The 27,455-nt window shown below is 39.8% G+C and overlaps 1 protein-coding gene and 1 long non-coding RNA gene across 6 annotated transcripts in view; one reads left to right on the top strand and one right to left on the bottom strand.

Annotated features, from left to right (window-relative positions):
- PPM1B (protein phosphatase, Mg2+/Mn2+ dependent 1B) overlaps positions 1-27,116 on the bottom strand; it is a 39,677-nt gene extending 12,561 nt beyond the window's left edge. The window contains exons 1-4 of one of the 5 annotated variants that reach the window (XM_080998169.1): positions 26,769-27,115; positions 13,137-13,273; positions 9,247-10,115; positions 8,465-8,582 (exon numbers count right to left, since the gene is read on the bottom strand). In XM_080998169.1, coding sequence (XP_080854295.1) covers positions 8,465-8,582; positions 9,247-10,092 — 964 coding nt within the window. In that variant the 5' untranslated portion in view covers positions 10,093-10,115; positions 13,137-13,273; positions 26,769-27,115. Of the gene's footprint in view, positions 1-8,464; positions 8,583-9,246; positions 10,116-13,136; positions 13,274-26,470; positions 26,602-26,768 lie in introns of those variants that run through there. The other 4 variants (XM_080998173.1, XM_080998172.1, XM_080998170.1 and 1 more) reach the window with 4 other exon arrangements.
- Positions 7-3,449, top strand: LOC308472971. The gene is made up of 2 exons (XR_013983838.1): positions 7-1,707; positions 1,887-3,449. It is a non-coding gene; the product is annotated as an uncharacterized lncRNA (long non-coding RNA).
- Positions 27,117-27,455: the final 339 nt, after the last annotated feature.

The following is a 27,455-nucleotide window of genomic DNA, read 5'->3' as shown; positions in this document are numbered from 1 at the left end:
CTGTAGAGAAAAAATCAAAAGCAGCACACATAGGGTTGAAAAAATATGGGTAACTTATTATGTTGAATATTTTGGCTTAACACTATACATGAGCTATCCTGTATATGAAATTGCCTGTGGTAATAAAGATCCCCCCCCCCTTTTAATCGGTTTGATGCATCATGATCTATGGTACATTTTGAACATATTACATCTTAGAAGTGCTCAACCTAGTGGCCAGACAAAGGTAATTATTCCACTGAAGGAAATAATGCATTTTATTGCAATTACCAAACAGAAGTTCTTCCTGAAAAACGTAACAAGCTAGGCTTTTAAACTTCCGAAGTTTTGCGGCACATGGGCCCGGTTATGAAGCAGAGTACAGAAATGATACTAAAAATCTCCTTACTTTGTGCACCAATGGAATGGATCCCCCTAGACTGGGGACAAGAATTAAATTCTTTAGCAAGCTTCCCAATAGTACGAACACTTCATGAAAGGGCCCTTCACAAAGTCCCTCTTGCAACAAGTTTTGTAGTATAAAATGTAATGCTACAAATCCCCACAATGTGGGACCAAGCAAGCACTGATTGTAGCAAATGTATTTAGACATGTAAATGCCACAAACATTTGAGCCCATTAAGTTTCTTGGTTGTTAGGAAAAGCACCTATAAAGCTCAGAAGCATGGCCTAACAACCACTACCTTTGGAGAAGAGTTAAGTAGGGGAATGTGCTGTCAGTGTGGATTCTTGCACAAGTTTACAGAACTACAGGCTGGTAAGTGGCTTACTTGCTCACTTCAGGCCATTCAACCAACTTTACCACAAATGAAGTAAGGTTAACTTAAATATGAATACTTTTAATCAATAGGGAAGTGCTCAGCCATCCTCTTATAAGTATACTAGAGAAGCCAAGCTTCCACAACTACTCTTTAAGGAAACTAGTGTCCTGTAAGCAGGAGTAGAAAAACTAGCACAATAGCTTCCATGAGTTGCCTTTACTGTTTTGCAAATTTAGTAGCAATTATTTTTTCCTCTAACTACACTTTCATATTTTGAGTTCTGTCCTCTGAGGACGCAACTTTCAAGAAGAATGTAAGTTACCAAACAAATATTTAAAGATAAAGAACTTCCAAATTTAGTATTAATTGGAAACTGCTGGTCTATGACAGTAATAAACTGATGATTTTATTAACTGAATTTTGTACAATTTAGTTATAAACAATTTAATGCCAGTTCTATATGCATGCCTTTCAGGTTCAAAATACTTATTTTACAAAAGGTGGAAACTCACCCAATTCAGAAAGTGATAGATATATTGAAATGTAAGATTCCCCCTGAATTCCTGATTATGATTTACATTACTTTCTTTGTCTAATAAGACAAAATGCATGAAACTCAACTTACCTTTATACTTAGCTCTCAGATTTTCCCCTTACACACAAACCATTCTGGCTAAGCCTCTCACATAAACTTCTCTATACCACAATAATCTTAACTTCAGTGTACCTGCTAATAACAGAGTTTATATTGGGAATAAATAGATGATATGTTTGGCAGGTTGTTGTGAAAGTTTTCATTCTTCTCAAGATTAAAGAACCACACTGAAACATCAAGGAGGTTTTTGTGGAAATCTAGTCACTATATAGCCACTGTGCAACTAATTTTCATTTTGCATGCCATTTGTAAACATATTCCATTGCAGAGGTTGTTCTTGGGAACTTAAAGGTAAAGGTAAAGGGACCCCTGACCATTAGGTCCAGTCGTGGCTGACTCTGGGGTTGCGGCGCTCATCTCGCTTTATTGACTGAGGCAGCTGGCATACAGCTTCCAGGTCATGTGGCCTGCATGACTAAGCTGCTTCTGGTGAACCAGAGCAGCGCACTGCAAGTCTTGGGAACTTACAGGCCTGAACTTATTCAGTTGCCCTACCCCTAACTCCCCTGCGGCCAACCAGATCTCCATGAGATACCCACAAGCAGAATATGAGCAGTGACAGCCTCTCCACTTGTAATTCCCAGCAAATGGGGCTGTGAGGCATAATCCCTCCAACAGTGAAGATAGAACATAGCATTATACCCCATGAGTCCTGTCTCACTCCAGCAACTACTATGAAGAACTGGAGAATGGCCTCTGTCTGAGTGGAACAATCTAGGGGTAAGCCTAGGAACAACCACAGTAGCACTTGCAAGAGGGGGGACATAGGATGTAGCATGGGATGGGATCCTCTCCATGATGCTATCTTTTTTTTCCAAATGGAAAATCATCTAGCCTGAATGCACAATTTTCCAATCTGCCAGACTTCCTCCTTCCTTGCTTTCATATATGCAATAACAAAATAACTTAACTTTCTTCCCCATTTTACTGCCCATTCACTCAGTCTGGAGAATCCTTTGGAATCCTGTCATAATCTTTCTGTATTAGTGTCTCTGAACAATTTTTACTATCATTGGCAAACCTGGTTGCCTCTCTGCTCACACCTAATTCTAGATCATTTCTGAACAAGTTAAAAAGCACAAGTCCCAGTACTGACCCTTAGGGGACTCCACTTTCTTCATTTGGGAAGCTGTCCAAGTAGGTCTAAGGTAGCTTCCTGCTACCTAACCAAATCCTGATCCACAAGAGGACCACTCCTCTTATTCAATAACTGCTAAATTTACTTAGAAGTACCTTGCTGGAAGCTTTTTGAAAGTCCAAGTACACTATGTGAAGTGCTTGTAGACACTCATATGATTCTGAAAGATTACTGAGGCAGGACTTGCCCTTGCAATAGCCATGCTGGCTCTGCTTCAACAAGACTTGTTCTTCTATATGCTTTATTTTATATTTAACAATACTTTCCACCAATTTCCCCAGAAGAGCCATTAAGCTGTCACACATTGTTTACATGCAAGTTCTGTTGGTGGCCCTACCCTTGACATCTATGCACTGAGCATGTGTAACTATACAGAAGAAACCAATGACTAGAGACTTTCAGATTCCCCTGTGTAGACATCCACACTCAGTGAATGGATCTGGGGTGTGGTCAGACTTGGGAACCTTCTGGACATGGGGGTAGGACACTTCTACAAATCTAACATATCAAACAATTAACATGTATTATTTGCGCTTCCCCTGCCGACCAGGATTGTAAGGAAGGGACTGCTGGGCAGGTGCAAACCATAGTTCTCCAGGCTGAATGCAACAGTACAAGCCTCATTCCTATAGTACCAAACATGGCACGGTTCTGCATGTGAACTGACCTAGATGAGACACACAATCTTATTTTCTCAACAACATGCAAAGGTGCAAAACCAGGTAAGCTTATATAGGACTTTGTGACACAGTGGTCGATAAACAATATAAATTATGCTAGACAATCAGGTACATTTGGGTAGCCATGGGGCCCTCCAAGTGATGTTGGACTCAATTCCCTTCAGTTCCAGCCTGCAAGTCTCACCCCGAGAAGGACAAACTAGCCAACCCACTTTTTTTAAAAAAAAAATGAAGATAGCACCCAGATTAACATTCTCCAAGAACCAAAACCAAGTAGACAGATGAAGTAGGTGGCTGACGATGCTGAACATTTAATAAACTTTGTATAGTCAGCAAAAAGTGCTTAACATTGAGACAAAATACTGCAAGGCGTGTGCACATGGTGGAACCTTTGTGTGGGCAAAACTGATCCCATCATGAGTCACACTGAGCCACATGAGTGAGAAACCTGAACCAAATGTCTGTGGTTTGTAAAGATGACTTGTTAATTTGAGCAAGCTAAAACTAAGGGTAACCCCAGGAAGTTATGTCTATTATTTTGACTCTATTTTAAATGGAGAATATATTTATCCATGTTTTATGTCTGTGCTAATAGAATTCTACTGTATTTGCAATGACCTATGTCTACAAGCAACAGATATTTATTGGAATTGGATTGGGAGGGACCACAGATTGTGTACCCACATCTGCTGCTGACAAGCCTATCCACCACCATCAAGACAACTCCACCATGCTTCTGGCTAGCCCACTCTCCTATTCACTAGCCATGCTTCCTTTTCTGATGTCAAAGTGGCAGCAACTCAAGTACACTCTGACATGCCCACCCCAAATATGTTTGAGGAGGGGTGGGACTGTAGCTCCGTGCTACATCATCTGCTCTGCATGTAGAAGATCCAGTTTCAATCCCTGGCATTTCTGGATGTAGCCAAGAAAGATTCTTGTCTGAAACTCTGGAGAGTCAGTCTGTGTAGGCAATACTGAGCTAAAACAGTGGCCTCACCTGGTATAAGGCAGCTCCCTATGTCTTGAAGGGGCCTTTCACCTGCACTGCTGCTGCTTTCCATAACGGTGGCAAATACTGTTTAAAGTAACTTTAAACATTTATAGTTACTTTTAAACAGTATTTGGCACTACTGCAGCAAAGCAGCAGTGTAGGACCCCTTCTTCTGAGCACTGAGATCAGAGGTGGTTTCAGGGCAGCACAATCAGTTCCCCAGAGCAGAAAGTGCAGCCAGTAAGCACTTGCCCAGCTACGGGAAGGTGGTGTGGGAGTCCTGAGGGGGTCCTATAGTTTCCTTCCCAAAGCCTAGTTAACACTTACCCAGCTTTGGAGAAATGGGAAGGCCCTAGGACCCCACTGGAGCCCTCGTGCCCCCTTTCCAAAGCCCAGGATGGCAAGAGAGTTGAGAGGGGGCACCTAATTTTGGTCTAGCTCAAGGCACCATAGTACCAAAGTCTGTCCCTGCTGAGATTCCCAGGACTGTAAGCTGGAGAGAAGAAGACCACAGTGGGAAGTGGACAGCTAAATTTCACGTTGACCTAATCTTAGGCTATGAATTTTCCAGCTGAATTAGTCTATATATTTTTCCAATGCCATTTCCGTTCCTGATTCAGAAAAGACTCAAGGTACCCTGGTAATTGTATAAACACATACTTCTACAGTTCAAGAACTGCACAAAGTTAAGCAACTTGGGCATATTAAGTAACACCCATCCAGATAATAATTTTCCATTCCATTCCACCCAAATGCTATGCCGTATTTTCTACAGCATTATGACCAGACTGTATAATAAATCAACTAACTGCTCGATTACCTGCAAGTGTCCCTAAAAACTAATGTTTTTAAACAATAACTTATCTGAATGTAGTACTTTTTAGTACTTGAAAAAGCTCATCCATGCACTGTTCTAAGAACTATCATAGACAATATTAATACTAAATAAAAGATTTCATTTAACCCTTGGAATAGGTACTGTCATGAAGACATATTTCATCATCCAGTTGATCATTATTCACCCCATTCCAACTCACAAAACTCTTTCACCACACTGTTAAGGACAACATACACATTTAATTTTGTACCCAGTCAGGATCTGCAAGGAAGCTTGAGAAGCTAATAAAAAACAGTTTACAACCAACCATTAGCTCAGACAATGCCAAGTATTGTATCCAGGGGAACTTCTAGGAGTTAAATGAAGAGATTCCAAGAAAATGTTTGCTAAGCAGGTCAATTCTGCAAGCTTACTGGGCGATGCTTTCAAGATACATCCTTTAACAGTACATTGCAATAGTTAAATCAAGGAAGCAAACAGAAAAAAACTGAAAGCCCCATACACAGATGACCCAAACAATTTTGTTGATTGTTCAAATAAGACAGTGGCCCTTTGAATTCAATGTTGCATCTGCCTCTTCAGTAGGTGCTTTATAGCATGAAGTGTGGAGCATAGCCAAGTACCCTAAACCAGTTCCCCCCATTATCAATACAGACAGGAACCAAGCCATCTAACTAGGGATCCCTTCAGCCTGTCCTAGTCAATAACTGAGAGCAATGCCTGCTGAAACCTTCATGGTCAATAAGGGTGAAGATATCTAATGGCTGGGGGGAGGGAACATTAATGCCGGCTCATAATAAAGATTGAAGGTTTATGTAAAAAGAAATCATACATATTTACAATACTCTATACGAGGTGCAGACTTTAGCTTCACATGGTGCATTTTTCACTGTTTGGTCACAGAGTTTTAATCTTTCTGCTACTGAGTACAAGCAAGGTGTGCAGACCTGAGTTATCAAACATGGTTATGTGAGCAGAAACATATACTTGGTTGAAGATGCTGTCAACACATCTCCACATCTTACTCCATTATCAGAGCTGATGCGGACAACTTTTCTGATCATTATTTCCATGGAATTTTTTTTGTTTCATAAGTTCATTACTGCAAATACAGTATTAGGCAAGATTGGCAATTTCAAAATTGTAACTATCATTTTTTAGGTCCTCATGCCTTGCAAGTATGCCTAATTCTTTGGTTTTCAGTTTAAACAGTTTTCAGTAGCTTTTGGCCATATCCAATGCTGCTGTTTCACTAGAACAGCACTTTCACTTCTGCAGAAGAACTTTTGACTCTTTCCTGTCCCCTACAACTCCCCACACCGTCTCAAAATCTGCTCCAGAGGATTGGATGACCCTCCGGAGCAGATTTAGAGGGTGTTCCACTGCACAAGTGCAACTCCACAAGCAGAGCACTGGATAACACCCTCCCCCCACCTTAAATTACTACAACACGAGGGAAGTATATGTTATTGTACTTTAAATTTTTACAATTACAGTATTCCAATAAGGAATTATATGTAATATAATGTTTAAACTACATTAAGTGTGTTTTAATTTCTTGCCCTTGAGTATTTCAGGTAAAATACTTCTGCTGTTTTGAGGCAAAATATAGTATGGGGTATTGTAAAGCTTTGTTTGTTAAGTAAAATAATATGCTAAATTATATCCTATTCTAGGGCATCAGAATAGTTTTCCAAAGCAAACTGGCAATTCTCTGATGCAAATGGCCATATCCAAATTAGCCTAATTTGCCTAGGAATATCTTCCAATTCAAACCTTTCCAGAAAACTTAGTTATGAGTCACATTTATCAGCCACTCTGGTTTAAATGGAGAGCCTACAAAACTTCACAAAACAGAACTGAGGAAAAAAAGTTGGTTATTGATTTTGTGGGTCAGGAAGCAAAAGTAGAGCAGCATCAAATTAATATGAGTAGGTGGAACGAGAATGGTTAAGTTTACACCGGTATTCCTTTCAAAGTTTCCAAAAAATGTATAAATGCAATATTCAAAAGTCCATTATGCAAAATAGTAGTTTCTATTCTCAAGGTCTGAATGTTATCCTTCCATTTCTCCCAAAATATATGAAAGTAAAAGATACTGAGGTCTTTGAAAAGCAATACCAGCTTCCCTCAGAACATTTAATACTGGCAGTTATATGAGAGGTGGGAAGCCTGTGACCTTCCAGATGTTGCTGGACTAAAATTCTCTAGATCCATGACATCACCTGGGGCTGATAGGAGTTCCAGTACAGCATCACCTGAAAGGGCACAGGTGGTGCATCCCTGACTTATACCCAAGCCCCTAACCTCCTTCTCCCTTGAAGATACTTCATTCCTTGCACCCTCTTCTATGAACAGGATGTCACCTTCATAAGGAACACTTCAAAAGGAGGTGGGGTAGGGGGAAGTGGCTTACATCTGAAGTAATTTATACTGAAAATAGCCTGTACTCAAGTAAAATTGGTACCATATACTACCACAAAAATATACCATCAAACTAAGGTTTCTGGCTATTTCTCATCTCCCAATTAAACTTCAGGTTGATTTAAAAACATTTAGGCACACAGATATTTCATAATTCAACTTACTATGTTCCTGAGTAAAATCTCAAGTTTGTAAACACACACCAAATATGCACCAGGACTTTGAGTATATTTTAACCTTCCAGGCAGCTATTCTTATGTAGAGAGAGCTTACAAAATATGAATGGTGGTGTTGCCAGTTCAGCATATCAGGCCACATACACCAATCCAAATTATCCCGTAGCTGAAAAATATAAGCCACTTTGTCTGCTCTGTAAAAGAATTTGCTATGCTTAGTAAGAGATTATGTTTTAATCAAAGATGAGCTAACATTCCTAACTTTACAATGTGAGTGGCACCCAATGGGTTGGTCCAAGAGCAACAGGACTTTCCCTCCCTCTTTCTGGCAGCCCCCTCCCCCTGTTCACCCTAAAAATCTGCTTGAGGATTGGAGGACTCTCTGAAGAAGATGGGGGGGGGAGGTGCAGAAGTGGGAAGAGAAGAAGTCCCAATGCATCTGCTGGCACGATAGGAGAAATTGTACCATGCTTTAAAACATTAACACCTTGCACTACTAATAATTGGCCAGCGGGCAGATTTGCAAGATAATGCATATTCTTCAAATAAGAGACTGAATTTTGGAGCTGAACTATCTGTACAAGCCCAGACAAAAATACCAGCAATTACACTGGGCTACTCTCCGGATTCCTGTGGTTCAGATGTACATTTATGACCAAAAATTCTCTTTAGCTGTACTAGTGCTATACTCCAGCGAAATTTTGACGAAAGCTCTTTAGTTGCTCCTGTGAGCTTGGGTGTGTGTTTGTGTGCGTCACCAACTAAAGGAAGCTTCTAATTCAGAATGCAATTTCTTACCTTCCACCCGTGATTCCAAGTGCTTATCCAATTCTGCATCTCTTTTCACTGCATCATCTGAGACCTTAGGAGCATTTGAAAAGCAAACTAGAACAATACTCATGTTATCACGACTTCCCTATATTTTGGGAGGAAAAAAATAGTACAAATTTGAGATTTAGCTTCTCTCTTTCACAACTTCAGACCACCTGATTATTCAGTGTAAATTTTTAAAAATCTTAAATACTACTGGTTTGACATACATTTCTTAACTCAGATTTTGTTTAAGTAACTATATGTTCCTAAACATATGTTTCTCATGTGACCTATTGTGGTTAAGAATGTATTTTACTTTATTCCTTGATATCTATTTCCACCTTAATTTGCACAACCATTAGTAGAAAAGAAATGCTGCACCATTCATTGACATTCCTTTTAATATATTGATAATCAAAGTTCATTTAAAAACATTTCAGGATACTCAAGGAAAAAACTGCTCAATTCTGGCAATCCAAGCCTTCTGCATTCACCTCCTGAATACTGAGAAACACTGTCAAAAATAATCATTTTCAAATGTACTAAGCTGCACTACTGAAGTTGGATTTTATCAATCCTCCTTCAAAATCATAAATCCAATACCTGGGTGATCTCCTAACAAGCTTGCAATTGCATGAATTTGCACTGACTCATTCTTTACTGGGAAACTATCCTTTCAATGCTATTTTACTAGAGTAAGTTTTCTGATTTTGCAAAGAAAGAAGAACTTTATTCAATTATTCGGAGAGAAAGAGTAAGTTGCATACCTTGTGTAAACAAGTATCCACTACCCAATTGCACACTTTTTCCAGATCATCCGATACTTCAAGCCTAGACTTAACAAATTCACAGAGCTCCTCATTGCTCATTACATCCCAGATTCCATCACAAGCCAAGACAATAAACTCATCTTCTTCTGCTCTTACAATTTCATAAACCTCAGGTTCCGGAGAAACAAGTTGTTCTGTAGGACCTTTGCCATCCACACATTTGTAGTCATAGTCCCCCAGAGCACGAGAAACTGCTAACGAGCCATTAACACGCTGGATCATGACACTCCCTCCTGCATTCTGGATTCGCTCTTTCTCCCTTGGATTGCAAGGCTTGTGATCCTGTGTCGAGAAGCAGACTTGTCCATTCCTATAGAGAACAGCACGAGAGTCTCCACAGTTGATAAAGTAAATGTGCTCAGGTGAAATCATAACTCCCACTGCTGTTGAGCCACTCCTGTCCATGCCATTTCTGAGGTCTGAAAAATTGCGCATGTACTCATCAATTTTCAAAAAGCCAGTTCTGATTCCACTCTTTACATTTTCCACTGAAGGTTCAAGAGCAGAGCCGGGCTGTTCTGTTCCCCTGAAGTCTTCATTGTTAGTGATGTGTTCTAATAAGTGGTTTGAGCAGTAATTTGCCACACGAGATCCTGCATGACCATCATAAACAGCAAAAAAGGACCAGTCCTCTAAACCATGAGGAATTCCTACAACAGCTGTGTGAGCATCTTCCATTTCCACTCTCCATCCTTGCATACTGCTGAGGCCATAGCGCAGCCCATTTCCTGCCCCATGAGCATTATGCTTCTCAGTTTTTGGTTTGTCCAAAAATGCACCCATGTTTACCTAATTTGCAAAGAAATCTGCAAAACAAAATGTGACCATCAATACAAGTAGTATCAACTAGAAATCATGCAAAGAATTGTCTGAATCATTCAACACAACCTGACCATGGCTGCCAAAACTATGGTGAACAATAGATTGGCATGGCAGACAGAAAGACGACTAATATCTGGTGTTTATTGTCCCTATCCTTTCCTTTTAAGTATTATGAAAGCAATCTACTCATGCAGACCTCTAGGGACTGTAGCATCAGACTATAGGTGGGAAAGTAACAAACATAAAAGCTCCTCCATATAAAAAACATCTTGCACACTGAGAACTAATGTCTGCAACCCTGTACCACAACATACTGGTTTCCATGTGTAAGGGGAGGGTGCTTTATTTGTTTCTTTAAATAGAAATTAGCAAACATGCTTACTTCTCAGTTACAGCCAGTATAAAGTTGTACAGTTAAGTGTTACTCCATTGGACTCTTATGAATGCACAGATTGTCTCATGGCTTCCTTCCCTGAATCAAAATTGTATGTCGTTTACCAATTAAATGCACCCATTATATAGCTGGATTACAGAAATGTATTGATTACGATGGTGCTATGCCATTCTAAACCAGAGCTTCCATGGCCTATACTAGCATACAGATGTTTGATTAATTCCTTTGTATTGAAATGTTAACACAAAGAAAAAAAGAAATAAAATAAAATAAAAGGTCTTCCAACATAAACACAGAATCTTATGTTCCCCGCAACCAAGCCAAGCTACAATTTAAAAAGCAGCTTTTGCTTCATGTACATCTACAGGTATACAATGAATGTTGACACATCTATATATTTTTTTTAATATTTCTTATTTGCTTTTTTGTTTTATCTCACCAAGAACACATACTATGTTACAGTCATGCACAAATTTTAAGAAAGACAATTGAATAAATATAAAACATGAACAAGTAGTAATAATAATAACATAACTACACTCTTTCAAGTTATTTAAATCCTATATATCTTTACTTTTAATTCCCTTCCACTCTTTCCATGGTTTCCTATCTGATCTTTTAACTGCATTTTCTTACTCTTCTAAATTATTTTCAATATTTTACATAATCTCATGTTGTAACATATACTGCTGTTTTTTCAACCTGTTATGATAATTTCCTTGTTATAAAACTTTTCCATATAATCTGTATGTAATATCCAATCCTCTTTCAGTCTCTTATCTTTATTTATTAATCTGTTTGTCATACTGGCTAATTTTATATATTCTAGTATTTTGAGATGTCATTCTTCTCTTGATGGGACAATATCTGTTCTACATTTTTGTTCAATTAGAATTTGGGCAGCTGTTGTTACATCCATCCATAGGTTAATTTGTTTTTTTGGGGATTTCTGTCATTATTATTCCCCAAAGAAAAGCTGGGTTCTTGGGAAACATTCTTTTAAATATTTGCTTGAGTACACTATCTCCCTACACAACCACCATAAGTGATAAAATGGTATGTTGAAACATCTATTTTACCTTAACACAACATAAAGTAGGTAGCATTTGCTACATTCTATGAACCAGTGATGCAGAGGAATAATAGCACAATTTCAAAAAGGTCCTCATAACAACACACCACACGACTAATATATTAAGAGTCAAGCAGCTTTAGAATGAAATCTTCTGAAAAGGATCACTACCGTTCAGCATTAAAATACACTTCAGAAAGCTTCACAAATATTTTAGTTGTGCTTCATTTATATACGTAGGATTGCTTATGTGCAAAATGTAAGCATTTCAGTTCAGAACACATATATGAGATAAACTATTACTTTCATTTATGAACAGGTAACTGTGAGCTAGTACCAACAGGTCATTTCACGTGTAATCCGGTTTGTTGTTTGGGGAATGAGCCTTATGCCAACAAGCTACCCTTACTACATGGTCTTCTTTCCTTTTGTTTTTTAGGTAAACCAATTTACCATTCTACCTGAACCAGCAAACTGATTTCCCTTGCCCTCCAAACTAAGGACTGCCACCCTGCTTTGGAGGTCAAAGGCAAATCACAACTTTTCAGTTCAGATACAATGGCAAACAATGCTTTAAGAGGGGCAAGTCTGAGGTTTCATTAATTATTCTGAATAATGGAGAGAGAACTTTGCCAACTATCTTATTCAGCAAGTTGAGTATCAATAAAACTTTAGGGAAGTAATCGCAATTCAAAAGGCTACCACAATCAAGTTATATTTTGCAACTTGTTATCAATTCTACTGGGCTACAGTGTATGTGGAATGAGTCTTCCCAACAGTTCTGGCCGCATACCATGAAGCATATGGCCAATAGTGGCACCCACACTGGAGGTCACTGGATTATGAGAGCACAAACAATTTAACAATGTAGCATGGATCTAGATAATAGTTTGAGAAGACACTCCTGGATCAGGCTACTGGCCCAACTAGCCTAGAATCCTGTTATCACAGAGGCAAACGAAATGCCTCTGCAATGAGGACTTTTAGTGCAACAGCACTCTACACACCTGAGAATCCCAGTAACTGGTATCTAGAGGCATATTGCCTCTGACAGTGTAGGCAGAGCATAGCTATAGACATTTGGATATACAGATGTCTGCAAGTACACTTTTATTTTATTTCTTTCCAACATTTATGATAATCTAAAATCCAGGAATTGCTTGTTGCCTGGAACTGCCAACTTTAGCTCTAGGAAACAGGATTTGTAGTGCACAGGAATAAGGCATGAAAAACTCTCTAAAGCAGTGCTGGTCAACTTCATAATGAATATATGCATGTAAGAGAATATACTTAAATGTGCCCTATATTTGATTGCAGAAATTGTAAGCTGCTACTACTAAAGGCATACCACTAGCTGACCTCCATTTAACAGCCTGAAAATGAAGGATCACAGATATAATGGATATTTAAAAGGAAATGGATTTTTTATCAGGTATCTATTCTAAACAAATAAATGCTATTAATTAATATGGTTCCAACATGTAGAGAGACCAATTATGTGTTTCACTGCACTGCGTCTACAGTAAAAACAGTATTTACCTGTCAACTGCAGCTCTGCCAATTTTTGCACAGATCTAAAACCTTAGGGTTTACATTCCTTCAGCCAACAGGAACTGATTAAGCTTGAAAGGCTTCAGATAATGCAGGATGCAACATTTATTTTAACTCGGAATTTCCTAAGAGAAAAAGTAGTAGTAATTAGTACCTCTAGATTATACAACGAAACTAGGAAACTAAGAATGCAGTAAAATACCCTTATGTCACTCTTCTTATAGTACATGCTTCAGAAACACATACGAAACCAGGAATTGTTTATCCATTTATACTGTGCTTAACATATCACTGAGCTTTAGAAAAGTCTGTCAAACACTCAGAACTCTATTTGCTCTATAAAGTGACCACTTACAGGGTTGCTTTACTCTACAATAAAGCCTGAAAATTTACTTCATTGACTAGTTCAAGCATTTTGGCACCAGACTCATGGAAACAAAGCATTTAGCCTGTTGAGAAGACCCCATTCCTAATAATCTGAACCCTGACTGCTAGATTGGAACTAGTTTTGAGGGTTGAGGATAGCCTTTTCTTTTAATCCTGTTAATAAATAAGTACAAAACAAACTTGACAAGACAAACTTGAAAAACAGTTCAGAGTAGCCGGCCATGGATTCCCAGAGGCTGCAGAGTCGCCAGCCATGGAAGTTCAGAAATCAAGTCTCTGGCCCATAAAACATGAGAATTACTAAGACAGTTTATCTAGTCAAACACTATGAGCTCCTGGCAACACATATTCAGGCTTCTGCTACTATACAATTATAGTGAGGAGAAATATGTTACTCCTGTCTTGCTGAACCACTGGAACTACTATTTCTACAACTGTTTTATGAACAGTTAGACCAGTGATTGTAAAGGCTAACATGGTAATTTTTTGCAACATTATGCAACTACCTCTGGGGTTCTAAAAGATATTTCTATATAATCTGAGCACTTTCCATAAATGTGCACTTGCTGGTTTTTAATAGAAAACACATGAAGTTAATGGTTATTTGTGCTTAAATTTATGTGGGTACAAGAAATTACATTTTACAATCCTGCATCTTTACCAGTGTATGAAGCCCATATCAAACTAAAATATTCACCTCTTATTAATAACAGAGAAAGTGAAGGAACACCAACTAAATGGTTTCAACACTTATATCATGTAGCACTGATTTTAAAATACGGATATATTCAGGAATTGTCAGAAGCTGTAGATTTAGACAATATGAATCATTGTATCATCAATAACAATTCGACACAGTGGTCCCTGGCCATGAACATACACAGGAGAGACTTAAAAGAACCAATTTTAAAGAGTTAATTATTGCAACTTCAGCAAAATATTAGAAGCTGACTTTTGTTGAAGGAAAGCCGCTATAAGCAGTTTAAATGCTATCTTGTTCTTCACTGCCTATCGCCTATTTATAATCCTCAAGATCTTAGCTGATCTGGATTTGGCATCAACAGGGATTCTATATTTGTTTTGAACCCATCCAATGAATTGGAGATACTAGTAAAATATACTGCACAATGTCAAGTATGACTGGATACATTATGTGAGGGAAAGTCTTGGAGTTAATAATGTGTAGCTTTCCCATGCACTGTCATTCATAAAAAATGAAGACTTGCCCAACATAGCGTTCTAAGAATATTTTGGACTGTAGCTTTCATTTACAAAAAATGTTGGGGGAGTATCTGCTTCTGTATCCATTTCCTCACATGACTCTCCACCTCCTATCACAACTGCCACAATGCAACACAGTTTTCCTCATATGGGAAAACACAATGCTGCACTTGGGCAGGCTTTTTGCATGCTCTTTTCCTGACCTTAATGTTAAAAGAGAAGACAATGACTATAGCAGCTGCAGGATTCTTTCTTCTGGTAGGATCAGGAATCTGCTCCCTCTTGAGTTTACCTTGTACCACACGGGGACAAGATACAACATTGAAGTACCCCAATGGCCAAGGGGTGGAACAGAAGTATATCAGCACCACCATCTGATTTTGGAAGGATCAGAACAGCCACAAGACCATGTGTTCAGTTCTAATCCTGAGTAGTAGTCCAAAATGATACTGTGGTTAATGGTACTGAAAACAAACAGATGTCCAAAAAACTAATAGTGTCATACTCCCCTACCCACACATACCCCTTCCCTTGGCAACCAAGGCGGACCTTGACCCAAAACTAGGTCTGAATCTTACTGCAAAGGGTCCAAATAATCAGTATAATCCAAGCACTGGTTTGAGTTGTCCAACTACTACTTTACTGAACAACGGGATGCTTAAGTGTCCATGATTAACACTCCTAGATTAAGGAATCATAGAATCAGAGTTGGAAGGGTCCCAAGGGTCATCTAGTCCAACTCCTTACAATGCAGGAATGCAGTGAATCTCAGCTACAGGAATCGCAGCTAACGCATACATAACAGATGGCCATCCAACTGCTGTTTAAAAACCTCCAAGGAAGGGGAGTCCACCATCTCTCGTGGGAGTCTGTTCCATCACTGAACAGCTCTTACTGTGGCTTCACCACTGCCTTCTTTAGAACTCCATCCCTCAAGAAGACATTAGTTATCTCCAATGATGCTCTTGAAGTCCTTCTCTGGTACCTACCAAAGCTACTGAGAGAACATCCCCTTCCAACTGCCCCTTTGGTGGTAAGGTTACTTACTCTTTTCTCCACTGCAAAGCACATAGAGCTGAAGGAGGAAGCTGGAAGAGTAACCCTATTTCAGGTTTATGTTCTTCAAGGTTCAGATTATTTCTACTGGATCAGAGATCCCTTGGAAAAGTGAAGTTTGAGGTGGCACTAATTGGGAGAAACAACTGGCCACGAGTCACTCACCTAAATGTGCTCACAACACTCACCTAAATGTGCTCACAGATAAACAGGTTGATGGCCCCTGCTCTGAATGCTGGTGGATTATATTCTTGCCCATCAGCCATACTGGCTGGGGATGATGGGAGTTGAAGTAAAACATCTAGAAGACCAGGGGTTCTCCAAATAATCTTTCCTCATAACTGGAGAAGGGATTAAACTTAATAGCTATGCCCATCAATTGGCATACTGGAACAATCAGCACTCAAAAGGACTTAATTTATAAGTAAGTGCAGGTGTTTCTTCCCTCCTCAGGATAGGTCCTGATTCCACAAGCCCCAGACCCCCAACCCATATTCTATGTGTATCCTAACCTCACCTGAAGTTTAAGGATTTATCTACTGAGAAACTGCCAGAGACAACTATCTTTCACACAGATTGGTAGCTAGGATCTGGTTCCAGCCATTGTGTGACCTGCCACTTATTTTCTGGTTGTACCCACAACACAATATAAAGGAGATACTGGCATTTAACCAGCAGTGCATATAGGGCCAGGGGCCAGGGCCAAGAGTAGATGCACTTCCAATTCATTTCCTAAGTGCATGCAGTTTTACTTGAGTCCTAAAATTCACATGATTTAACTATGGGTCATCTATAGAGAAACCACTGCTGATAGCTCAATTAAGGAGCTACCAAAGATGTTATTCTTGTTTCAAACAGTTCCAGTAATCAAAGGGGCAGCAATTTTCAAAAATTGGCAAAGAGAAATTTCAAGGTATATCTGGCAGGGTAAGAAGCCGAGGATAAAATTTAAGATACTGACAGATGTGAAAGCAAGAGGAGGCTTCGCCCTGCCAGATTTGAAATAGAACTATGAAGCATCCTGCCTCTGTTGGTTGAAGGAATGGATGAAATTAGAAGATACTGATTTGTTAGATTTGGAAGGTTTTGATCATAGATTTGGGTGGCATGCGTATTTGTGGTAGGACAAGAAACGTGTACATAAAGGATTTGAAAACCACATCATAAGAAGGTCTCTGATTGAAGTGTGGGAAAGATATTAAAACTTGTTGGAACAAAAAACTCCATATTGGTTATCGCCGTTGGAGGCGATGAGTGTGAAGAAAGTCAATATGACTGGGGGATGGGTGACATATGAGAAGCTAATAAGTAAAAGAGAAGGTAAATGGAAAATGAGACCATTTGAAGAAGTTAAGGAATATGTTAATGATTGGTTGCATTTTTTTCAAATTAATGAAATGTTTAAAAAAGATTTGAATCAAAGGGGTTTTGCTGACAAAGAATCAAAATTCCAGACAGAAATATTGAATAATGATTTTTAAATTCTAGCAAAAATGTATATGATACTGTTAGAATGGTGTACAAAGGATGAAGAGGTAAAATCAGTTATGATTGATTGGGCCAAAGACTTAGGACATAATATACAAATGGAAGATTGGGAAAAATTATGGAAAGAAGGTTTAAGATTCACTGCATGTACAACTATAAAAGAAAATGTGATGAAAATGATGTATCAATGGTATGTAACTCCGGTAAAATTAGCAAAAATGTGTAAGACAAGTAATAAATGTTGGAAATGTAAAGAAAAAGAAGGTACATTTTATCATATGTGGTGGGAATGTAAGAAAGTAAAAAGCTTTCGGGAAATGATTTATAATGAATTGAAGAAAATGTTGAAATATACATTTGTTAAGAAACCAGAAGCATTTTTATTAGGCATTACAGGTAATGAGATAAATAAGAAAGAAAAGAAGTTATTTTTATATGCAGTGACAGCAGCAAGAATACTGATGGCCCAGAAATGGAAACAGGAGGAGCTACCTACGTTAGAAGAATGGAGAACAAAAATGATAGACTATGCAGAACTGGACAGAATGACAGGAAGGATCCGAAACTGACAAGATCAAAGATTCACAGAAGATTGGGAAAAATTTATTGAATATTTGCAAAAATTGATAATCAGATTACGTTTGTAAGTTTTAATGAAGCATTGTGACGGGAAATAAGTATTAAAATGGGATGAAGTTCACAGTAATAATATAAATAATAAAATAGAAATGTGTTTAAAGTTAAAAAATGAAGGATTCGCAGACAAGTTGAGGGAAGTCGAAAAAAGAGAAATAAGATGCAACTAAGATGTATGGAGTGTATAATTTTATTCTGTATTTGAAAATTTAAATATATATATATATATATATATATATATATATATATATATATGAGATAGCTCAATTAAGGAGATAAGAGTTCTTCATCCTCTACCCCTGCAAACTCTACCTTTGGTTCTTTGTTCTGTCATCTTCAACTCTAGCTACAGTGTAGCTCCTGGTACATGCACCCAGATTTTGGGAGGGAGGGGGATCTGTGAAGAATCTGAGACAAGAAGTGTAACGCTAGCTGCACTCTTCCTCTTGCAACTATCATCCTCAACTATTTGTTGCCTGAGCAGGTCCTTTATGATTAGCATCTTTTCATCAAAGATGTCCATTCTCCACATTCCGTTTCCCCCCTCTTGCACCTTGCACAATTACAGCTCTAGGTCTGCAGAGTGATTTAGCCTTATGTCATGGCATCTTGAAAGAAGAGCTCTGACAACGAGAACCATGTCAGGTTTTAAACAAACTGAATAGCAGCACTGTCAAGGTTATCTCATTAAAAATTTACTTCAAACATTGTTTCTCTTTAGGAATAGTGATTACAGGTGTAATCACACCTAAAGTAAGGTGTTGCTGAAATGGTGTCAGTTTTATCTTCTCTGCTGAAGAAACATGTGAAATAGTAAGACTTCAATCTATTCATAACTCAGAATTTTTCCACTAAAATTTGTTGTTGTACATGCATAGCACCTCTGCTAACACTAGGCCAAGTAACAGTGACAGGCCAAAAGTCATGCAGTAAAGCTTCATGACTGAGGGCTTGAACCCATCATCCAGATACCACTGATACCACTATGCTTCCATAATACTGTGATTTGCTATTTAGAGCCAAATGTGTGCTTTTTTCATTTAAAAAAACAATTGCAATTCTTTAGGAATCCCCCTCATAGGCAAATGGTGCCATTTTGGCTATATAAGGACCAGCACAAGGAGAACTGAGTTGGCTATTAAAAAGGCAAAATATTTTATAATGGAAATTCAACTAGTGATTAATATAACACCACCAAAACAGTTCCTTTTAAATTTCATGAAATTATTTAATATGACTTTCCACAACAGCTTACAATTTAGGCCTAGTGCTCAATAATATAGCCCAGAGAAGGGATACAGTGGTCTAAGGCAAGAAGTTTTCAATAGACAGATAAGGAAAAGTAAGTCAGAAAATTTGGAGAAATTGTAAGGGTTCAGTGAAGTCCTCTTTACCCCCACTTTTTATTTTTTTACTGCTGCTGTTCAATCCTTGTTTGCTACTGTTTAGTACAGAAGGTCCAACTTCAAACCGACAGTGCTAGAAAACTGTCCATGTGTTGAAATGACCGTTCACCTAACAAGCAATCTTTGTAAAGTTCTTATCTGGGGTGGGGGTGGAATTTGAACCAAGTACTCTACTTATGCACTGAAGTTAGCCAAAAGCACCCCTCCTAGATTCAACTGCTAAGAAAACAGTTCAACCTAGGACTAGCACCTAGTTACAGTACTATGCAAATCCTCCCAGTATTTTGTTAGAGAGAAGTGGCTGAGCCACATATGCATTCAGAACAGTTTTAGTCTACTGGAATATGATGGGAAATTAGTCTGATGTTAAAGGAAAATAATATGGTAGGGAGAGATCTGCAAAGTTATCTTTTTATCAGAGAATCTGAGTTCTGTTGGTGGGAAGAAGAGCAAGTGATACAGTGGGAACACCACATGGACCCAATCAAAAGACTCAAAACATACAAGGTTACTGACTACCCACTTCTGTGATTATGTTAAATACAAAGTCAGAGCCAGGAGGATGCATGTGTTCTGTATTTTATTTTTGTTCTTCATTCAGATACTGTAAATATAAATCTATTACTTAATTATTCCTTTTAGTGATAGTGTTTCAATATGCAATAAGGGTTTATCCTTTGAGTTTTTGTTGTTGTTGTTTGGCGCCAAGCAGAGAGATTTGATTTCTAAGAGACTTTAGATCCCCTCATTCTAGCACAAACTCAAGTAGTGGGTTTTGATTTAAGTTTTTAAGAAAAAAGGGTGGGATGAAAAAATTTCACTTCACAGGTCTAGTAACTTGTGACCTCAACTTATCTAAAATTTCACTTACAGGATGACCTGGTAGCGTGCAAATCCTTTCCTACCATACCCTTCACTTAGAAATACAGCATCTTTCAAAAGATCACCAGTCTATCCGCTTCCCCTCCCCCAGCCAGTCAGTCTTCTGTGGCTCAGTCCTCACTGGGCCCTTTTGAGGTTTTTCTTCTTTCAATTTTTTTTCTAGAGTTTTGGTGCAGGAGGTTATATTTCTTTTAATTCCCCCAAGCCTGCTGATCTCTCCTGTTGTGCATGGATGGTGTTATTTTGCTAAATAAGACCTACCTGCAATTATGCAGGTCTGAAGTGTTGACGTTAAAAAATAAGTTATAATTGTCATTTCAATATTAAAATAGTGATTTTGACTTAATAGTATATACAATAAAATGAGCTCTATTGTACTCAGAAGCAACCACAAGCTTACTTTTTTCAAGTGCCTCCAAAGCCCCTGCACATGTTCTTCGGATGCTTTGGAGCACGTTTATAAACCTGACTGTTTCCAGCATAAGCTGTCCCAGATCCATGCATTAAATATACACTGACTTTTTTTATTTAAGTACACCCAAGTGTTTATTAATACACATTTATTAACACACTACTGCCGTTACTAAACTACATATTTAATTTGTATTTTTTTAACCTGCATTATGAACTTTCATAAAACCTCTTTAAATAGACAGCAGCATTATCAGAAACAGGATCACAATAAAATGATGCATTGTCATCTACATTGGGTAAATGATAAAGTAGCCCAAAGACTGTATACAGGATGATGCCTATAGCAGGCAAAGGGCCAGTCAGGAAACATGCAGTATTTTATGTAAATGTCACCACATGACAGTATGCAGTATAATTGGAAGCAGTCAAATTCTCAATTTCCAAACATATTAGGAACCTAACAGCTGTTCTAGTTCTCACCTAGTCTCTGTGTGCCAAAAAATTCCCTTCTCTTCAACTGACAGTACAGACCTGACTTTTTCTCTCTCTCACTCACTTAAGCAAATAGAAATGTCCTTGTGATGTCGAACTAACAAGTTCACTTTAGAGTTCATATCAGAACTCATAGTTGCAAAAATCATCCCTGGATAGGTAGGGGAGTTGGCATAAACAGTACTCAAATAATCCAAAGCATGAGAGGTATATAATAATATTACAAATTCAGTAATGCAGATAGCTGAACAAGGACAGTGTAGTGAAAAATACAATTATTTTCCTTGACTTGGAAATTGATGAAATTGGCATTGTGTAACAAAAAAAATCCCCCCCCCAAACAAAGTTTATTCCAAGCAATTTGTGACAGATTAACCCAGATTAGATTCTGATATTTAAGTCTATGAACACATCTGGTCCACACCTCATTTGCTATACTTTACTGTTAAGGTACCTGCAAAAACCACATTTACAAATAAAGCTGGCTTCCAAAGCTTTCACATGGTGAAGCTGAAAAGAGCAATAAGCAGGTTTACCAGGAATTATGGCACAGCAGAAGCTAGGCCACTATGAGATTGGGGAAGATAACGGCCAATGATTTAGCATTATTAAAGGAACAGTAGAAGACTATTTCACAACAAAACTATTAGCACAATCCAGTAAGTGGCTGGAATACTTGGAGCAAGATCCTATATGAGGCATTAATTAGTTAAGAAGTCAGAACTTGGGGACTCTATTTGCAAACAGGATGAGATGTTAGCTGCTATGGATCCCCCCCCCCATGTATTTTCTTTATTATTACTTATATACAGTCTTAACACAGAAACTTTTACAATCATAATAACCCAAATACAGTCAAGAGTATATCTTGTATGTTTTCAGTTGTGCCAAATTCTTCACAAAATCCCTTGTTTTGCTCTTTATTAATATTATTCTCCTTCTTTAGACGCCATCATTTTAACCTCTTAGGTCACATATATATCCTGGCTGCTATATATTTTTATGTTCAGACTCCACATTCTATCATAGGTTAGAAGGCTGAGAAGAGTGCTAAAATAGTAGTACTTCTGCCATATTAGAAAATACCACAACTGACTCTTTATCGCACAATCTAGAATGAAGCGGAACCACTGGTGAGAGGTAAAAGACAAAGAGCCTGCAGAACATTTCAACAAGAGGCAATCTTTAAAGAGAAGATTGGATTCCTTCCCCCGCTGCCGCCTTTAACTAGCTAGCTATGAATTAAATGTCACCCTGTTACCAGACATTGGAAAACAACCTACCAGCATGGTAGGGCCAGTAAGACTAAGGCGTAGAAGATCCAGGTTCAAATTTCCAATCAGCCATAAAGCTCAATGGGGGACCAGCCACCTTTTCTTAGCTTAGCCTACCTCACTGGGTTGCTGCAAGGATAAAATGGAGATGGGAAGAGCCATGTATATCAGCTTGAGCTCCTTGCTGGGGTATAAATATATTACACAAAGATCAGCAGAAAAATCATTCCACCACAAACACACATTTAGAGAACTAAATTGTATAAATTTCCAAAAGATTTGGAAAGGCAGACTACATATCAGCCCACTATTCCATGCAACTCAATTAATTTAACCGTTCTTCCACGCCAAGTTTCCTATACAGTTCTCTGAAATATTGTTCAAATACAGAATATGGCCTGGTTAACACATACTGCTAAATCATAGCTTGTTACGAGATCTGCAGCCACAGTCTGTTGCTGGCTTATGGCTTGCTTTAACTATAGCCTATCATGTTATGCATGAACCTAACATCCTTCTTTAACCATGGCCACCCCAACCTACAAAGGCATGAGGCAATAGCAGGCAGAAAACAAATCAGACTTTGGAGAATTAGGTTTGTTTGACAATTTGTGGTTAACTAGTGGTTTGTTAAACAAATCATGGCTAAGTATTATGTGCAAGCTAGGTCTATGGCTATAAATACATAGAATTTTATTATTGCTGCCATCTCATATTTCAAGTCAAATCCTGTGCATACCATGTTGCTCCCTAATATGTAGCCAAATTTCAATGTGTGGCCAAGTGTCTCAGTATCTGAAAATGCTTCTTAATATTCAGGCTAAAACTTTATGAATATGAGAAGAACAGGCTTTTACTTTTTACCTACCTTCCCAACTGTCCAATTCCTATTAATATATTTAGCATACATTTTATTCAAAGTTCACCTCTACTCTCCAACTACTACACATAGTGTTCTCATTTACCATTTATTGTATCATGGTTGCAACTACATAGTAAACTGAATTTGTTTAGCATCTGGCCAAGCTGTAACGCAAGCATTATTAACACATGGAAAGCAGGATAACAGAACCACAAAGCACTTTCCTCGCCATGAGGATAGATATCACGCTGCAAGTGGTCAACTGAAATCACCAAAGGACCACAGAATCTGTCATATTTCTGGCCTACTTTATATATAAGCTACTTATGCAAATGTACCGGTATTTACTAGTCCACTAAAAATTTCAACTGGTACATTTACTAGGTATTGTATGTCATGCATTCTTACACAACTTATTTCACATGGAGACTTGCCAAAGCCTGAACCTCTTTGAAACACTGGAAGGTATTTCTATTATTTATAATCCAAAGCATATTGTGCTTTATAGAGTATTGTAAGCAAGGCACAGGTCTCTACACCAAGGAGCTTGCAATCTCAATTTCAACCATAAAAAACCAGGCAAAGTCTGCATAGATTAAAAAAGGATGACTGAACAATGGGCCATCTACTTTCAGTAGCTTTCAATGAATAATATTAATCAACACTGAATTAAAACTGATACTTAGCCTTTAGGCTCTGAGAAATTGGCAGTGCTTTTAAAGGATACAGATGAAGTACAAAATTTATTAAACATGGAGCTAAAAATAACTTCACCCTTAACATTGGTCACTAAGTAAAGAAGGTTTGAAGTGGTTGGGAGGAGAGAAAATGTATGTTAGGGTTCAAAGCTGAGGGATGGAAGGGGTTGGAAGGAACCAAGCTTCTGAGCCATTTCAATTTTCCCTCTGCTTAAAAGATAAAACATTCATAAGCGCTAAAATGGTCAAGATGGTACTTAGGCTTTGGCAAAACTCCACAGCAATTGACTTCCATTGCCACATTCTTCTTGTCCACATCCATGCATCCATATAATATTCACACATATTATCAAGATGGTTCATGGATTCAAAAGAGTTGGAAGGGACCCTGAGGATTATCTAGTCCAACCCAAATATGCAGCAACCGTGGCATTATCAGCACTCCAGTGGAACCTCGGGTCATGTACCGTCCTCCTTACGAATGCTTCTGGTAACGAGCTCCATTAATAAAAGCGTGCCTCATGTTAAGAACAGTTTTGGCTTAAGAACGGACCTCCAGAACGAATTAAGTTTGTAACTGGAGGTACCACCGTACACTCTAACCCACTGAGCTATCCAGGCTGAGGTGTAAAAAGCACAAGCTCAGCTGAACACAGACATGTATCCTGGGCCCTCAGTTTTAAAGTCTGTGTAAGACCTAAGTTTTCAGGATTTCCCAGATAAGAACCAGCACTAGGATAACTCAGGCCTAAACATAAAGCTACAGATCCCCAGTTACCTGCTTGTTTAGGGCACATCAACTGCACCACATAAAGGGACAATTGTTAGAATTTTCTTCTCACTTCCATTGCAATGATCTCTCCCCCCCCCCCCGCCAGGTGGAAAAAGCTATGCAGCTTATTCTGCCTATATTTCTCAACTTTCCATTATGGAAGGAGTACACAGAATAGAAAAGAATAGAACAAAAAACAACAGTGCTACCATGATTGTGTAGAACAGCTTCTCCTATCAATTTACGGCTAGAAATCTATAGTAGTAGTAACAGGCAACTGAGGAAGGGGGCGTACACAGCTGGCAGCAAGGGGAAGGATTAGGCAGGCTTGGTAAATAACTTTGCCTAAGCCTGTTACCCTTACCCAATTTCAGCTGAAGGTGAATAGCAGCAGATACCCCAGCAGTGTTAACCCATGGGCCTGTTTCCTGCAGCCCATGACCACAGAGACAAATCACAAAGGAGGGAGCCATACAATCTACAAAGTGGGAGATGTTGGCAAGTGACTGTTTTTAAAACCCTGGGGAGGTAGCTGATAAACCATAATTTAGCAAAAGCCACCAGACATGAGCAGCGATTTGAGCCTGGCTTTCCATGGCTAAGCTGAACACTCTTAATCAAAATGTCTGAAAACATTAAAGCCAAGTTGTTCAATTAAAAACTAGTCTTCACCTATTTAGCAACCTTTCCCAAATATTCCTGTCCAATAATTTTCAATCCACCACACTAGTTTTTCAACCCTGACCCAAATCCAAAATCCTGCACCTTTCACTTGACCTATCTTCAAATAAGTGGAACATGATGTAAGCCTACAGACTGCCTTCCTTAAAACGTATTTATACTATGTTTTCACTTTTAACACATAAGTAACTATTATTTATATGAAAATAGTGAAGACTAAATCAGCCAGCAAATTTCATAAGCCGAATCAGAACTTTAACCCCAGGTCAGTCACCTACAGGCACAAGTATCCCCCACTGATACTTCCCACTGCTACATCTGACATGGTCAGGATCGAAACTATAACCAGCGTATGTCACTGGTAACCCAAAAAGCCAGGTCCTTTCCGCAAAAGAAAAGGTTAGCCTCATACTGTGCAGAAAGCACATTAACACGAAAAACAGCCCACTTCAGCTAATCTTAACGGTCTGCAGCAAGTCCAAAACTTTCAGGCGTTCGGACATGGGTGCTTACAACCTTTTTTAAAAAAAAAAATTAAAGCAGGCTGAAGGAGGAGTGAATTCTAAAAAACCCCACAGAAGTGTGTTTTGGGATCGTGGCCGGGAACTAAATAACGGGGCCTTAAACAGACTGTGATTTTTGGGAGGGTAGGATGGGGAGATCGCCGTCAATGCAGGCCTCTCTGCTTCCCGGGGTTAACTCAGACAATGGCGAGAAGACCGTCGTCGTCGTCGTCCCCCCACCTCTCCCTCCCCAGTCGGCATCCCAACCTCTCCCCTATCAAGCTCAGGCCTCTCTCCTTTTTCAACAGCCCGACTCCACGCCCAATCCCAAACTGAACATCCCACACCGAGGCCCGAAGCAGAAGCGGCAGCAGCTCCTCCCTCCCCTCCCACTCAGCCCGATCTGCCATGAGACGCGAGACGAAGAGGTTTCTCCCCCCCCCCCCCGCTGCCGCCCGCCCAGCCACCCGTTTCCATCCCGCCACCCCGACCAACGACCGCCGGATCTCCTCCTCGCTCCCCTTCTCTTCGCCCCGCTCCCTCCTCTTACCCGGAGTCTTACAACGCAGCCACAAATCCAGCCATTGCTCCTCTGCCGCCTCGCCCCTCCCGCTCCGAACTACGCAGTACGCAGAAGCCCCCGCCGATGCCGCCCGTAACGCCAGCGCAGGCCTAACCCCCGAGTGAAGGCCCGAACCCAAGCCGCCCTCTTCCCGCCCTCCTCCCGCAGCCAACCCGCGCTCGAGGCCTGCTGCCTGACGAGGCCCCGTCCTCCTCCTCGCCGCCAGCCTCTCCCCTCCCTTCCCCTCCCCCGCTTTCCCTCAGGCGGAACCGGCCTGGGCCTGTACCTGGCGCCGCAAGCTCGCCGCTCGGTTAGAAGCCCCCCAGTTGCCCGCGCGCGCAGGCGGCCTCCGTCTCTCCCGACTAGGGTTGAGGTTAGGCCACAGCTCGAGGAGCAGCAGCAGCAGCCGTCTCTCCCGCCTCCGCCTCCTCTTCACGCAACGGCCTCTCCCTTCGCGGTCGTCCGCTGTGGCAGTCCGAGCGAAGCCAGCAGCACGGACATGTTGGGAGCCCCCGTCCCAGCGGCCGCTAATGGGCCGTCCCTCCCCGCCGCGCAACGTCAGAATGCACCGGGCGGGGGGAGGGGAAGAGCGCCCCCTCCCTTCACACAAGCGCTTCAAAGTGGATTCGGTCCTGCCGGCACGCACACGCAAAAGAGAAGGGTGAGAAGCCCTCTGCCATTGGCCGCAAAGGCCGTCATTCAATGCGTGGCCCTCGGCTCGCATCCCCATTGGGTTTCCTGCCTGTCAGGTTCTCGCTTCTTGGTTGTCCATTGGTTCGCTTACTTGCCACTTACTCGCCAGCTTATTTCCACAAATGCCCGTTGGGTGTACGCCTCTGTCTCAGCTTTGTACCTATTGGCTGCTGTCGTTGCCAATCAAGTTTGCCAAGCTCGCCGTCCTCACCTATGCGCAATATTTTTTTAAAAAAACATAGGCTATGCAGTATGGAATGTCACTGGTCGAAGTAAGTGC

This window comes from Podarcis pityusensis, assembly GCF_964106645.2.
Source record: "Podarcis pityusensis genome assembly, chromosome: 3".
NCBI classification, from domain to species: domain Eukaryota; kingdom Metazoa; phylum Chordata; class Lepidosauria; order Squamata; family Lacertidae; genus Podarcis; species Podarcis pityusensis.
Note: the sequence above shows the minus strand (reverse complement) of the source record. Positions and strands in the feature narration are given on the sequence as shown.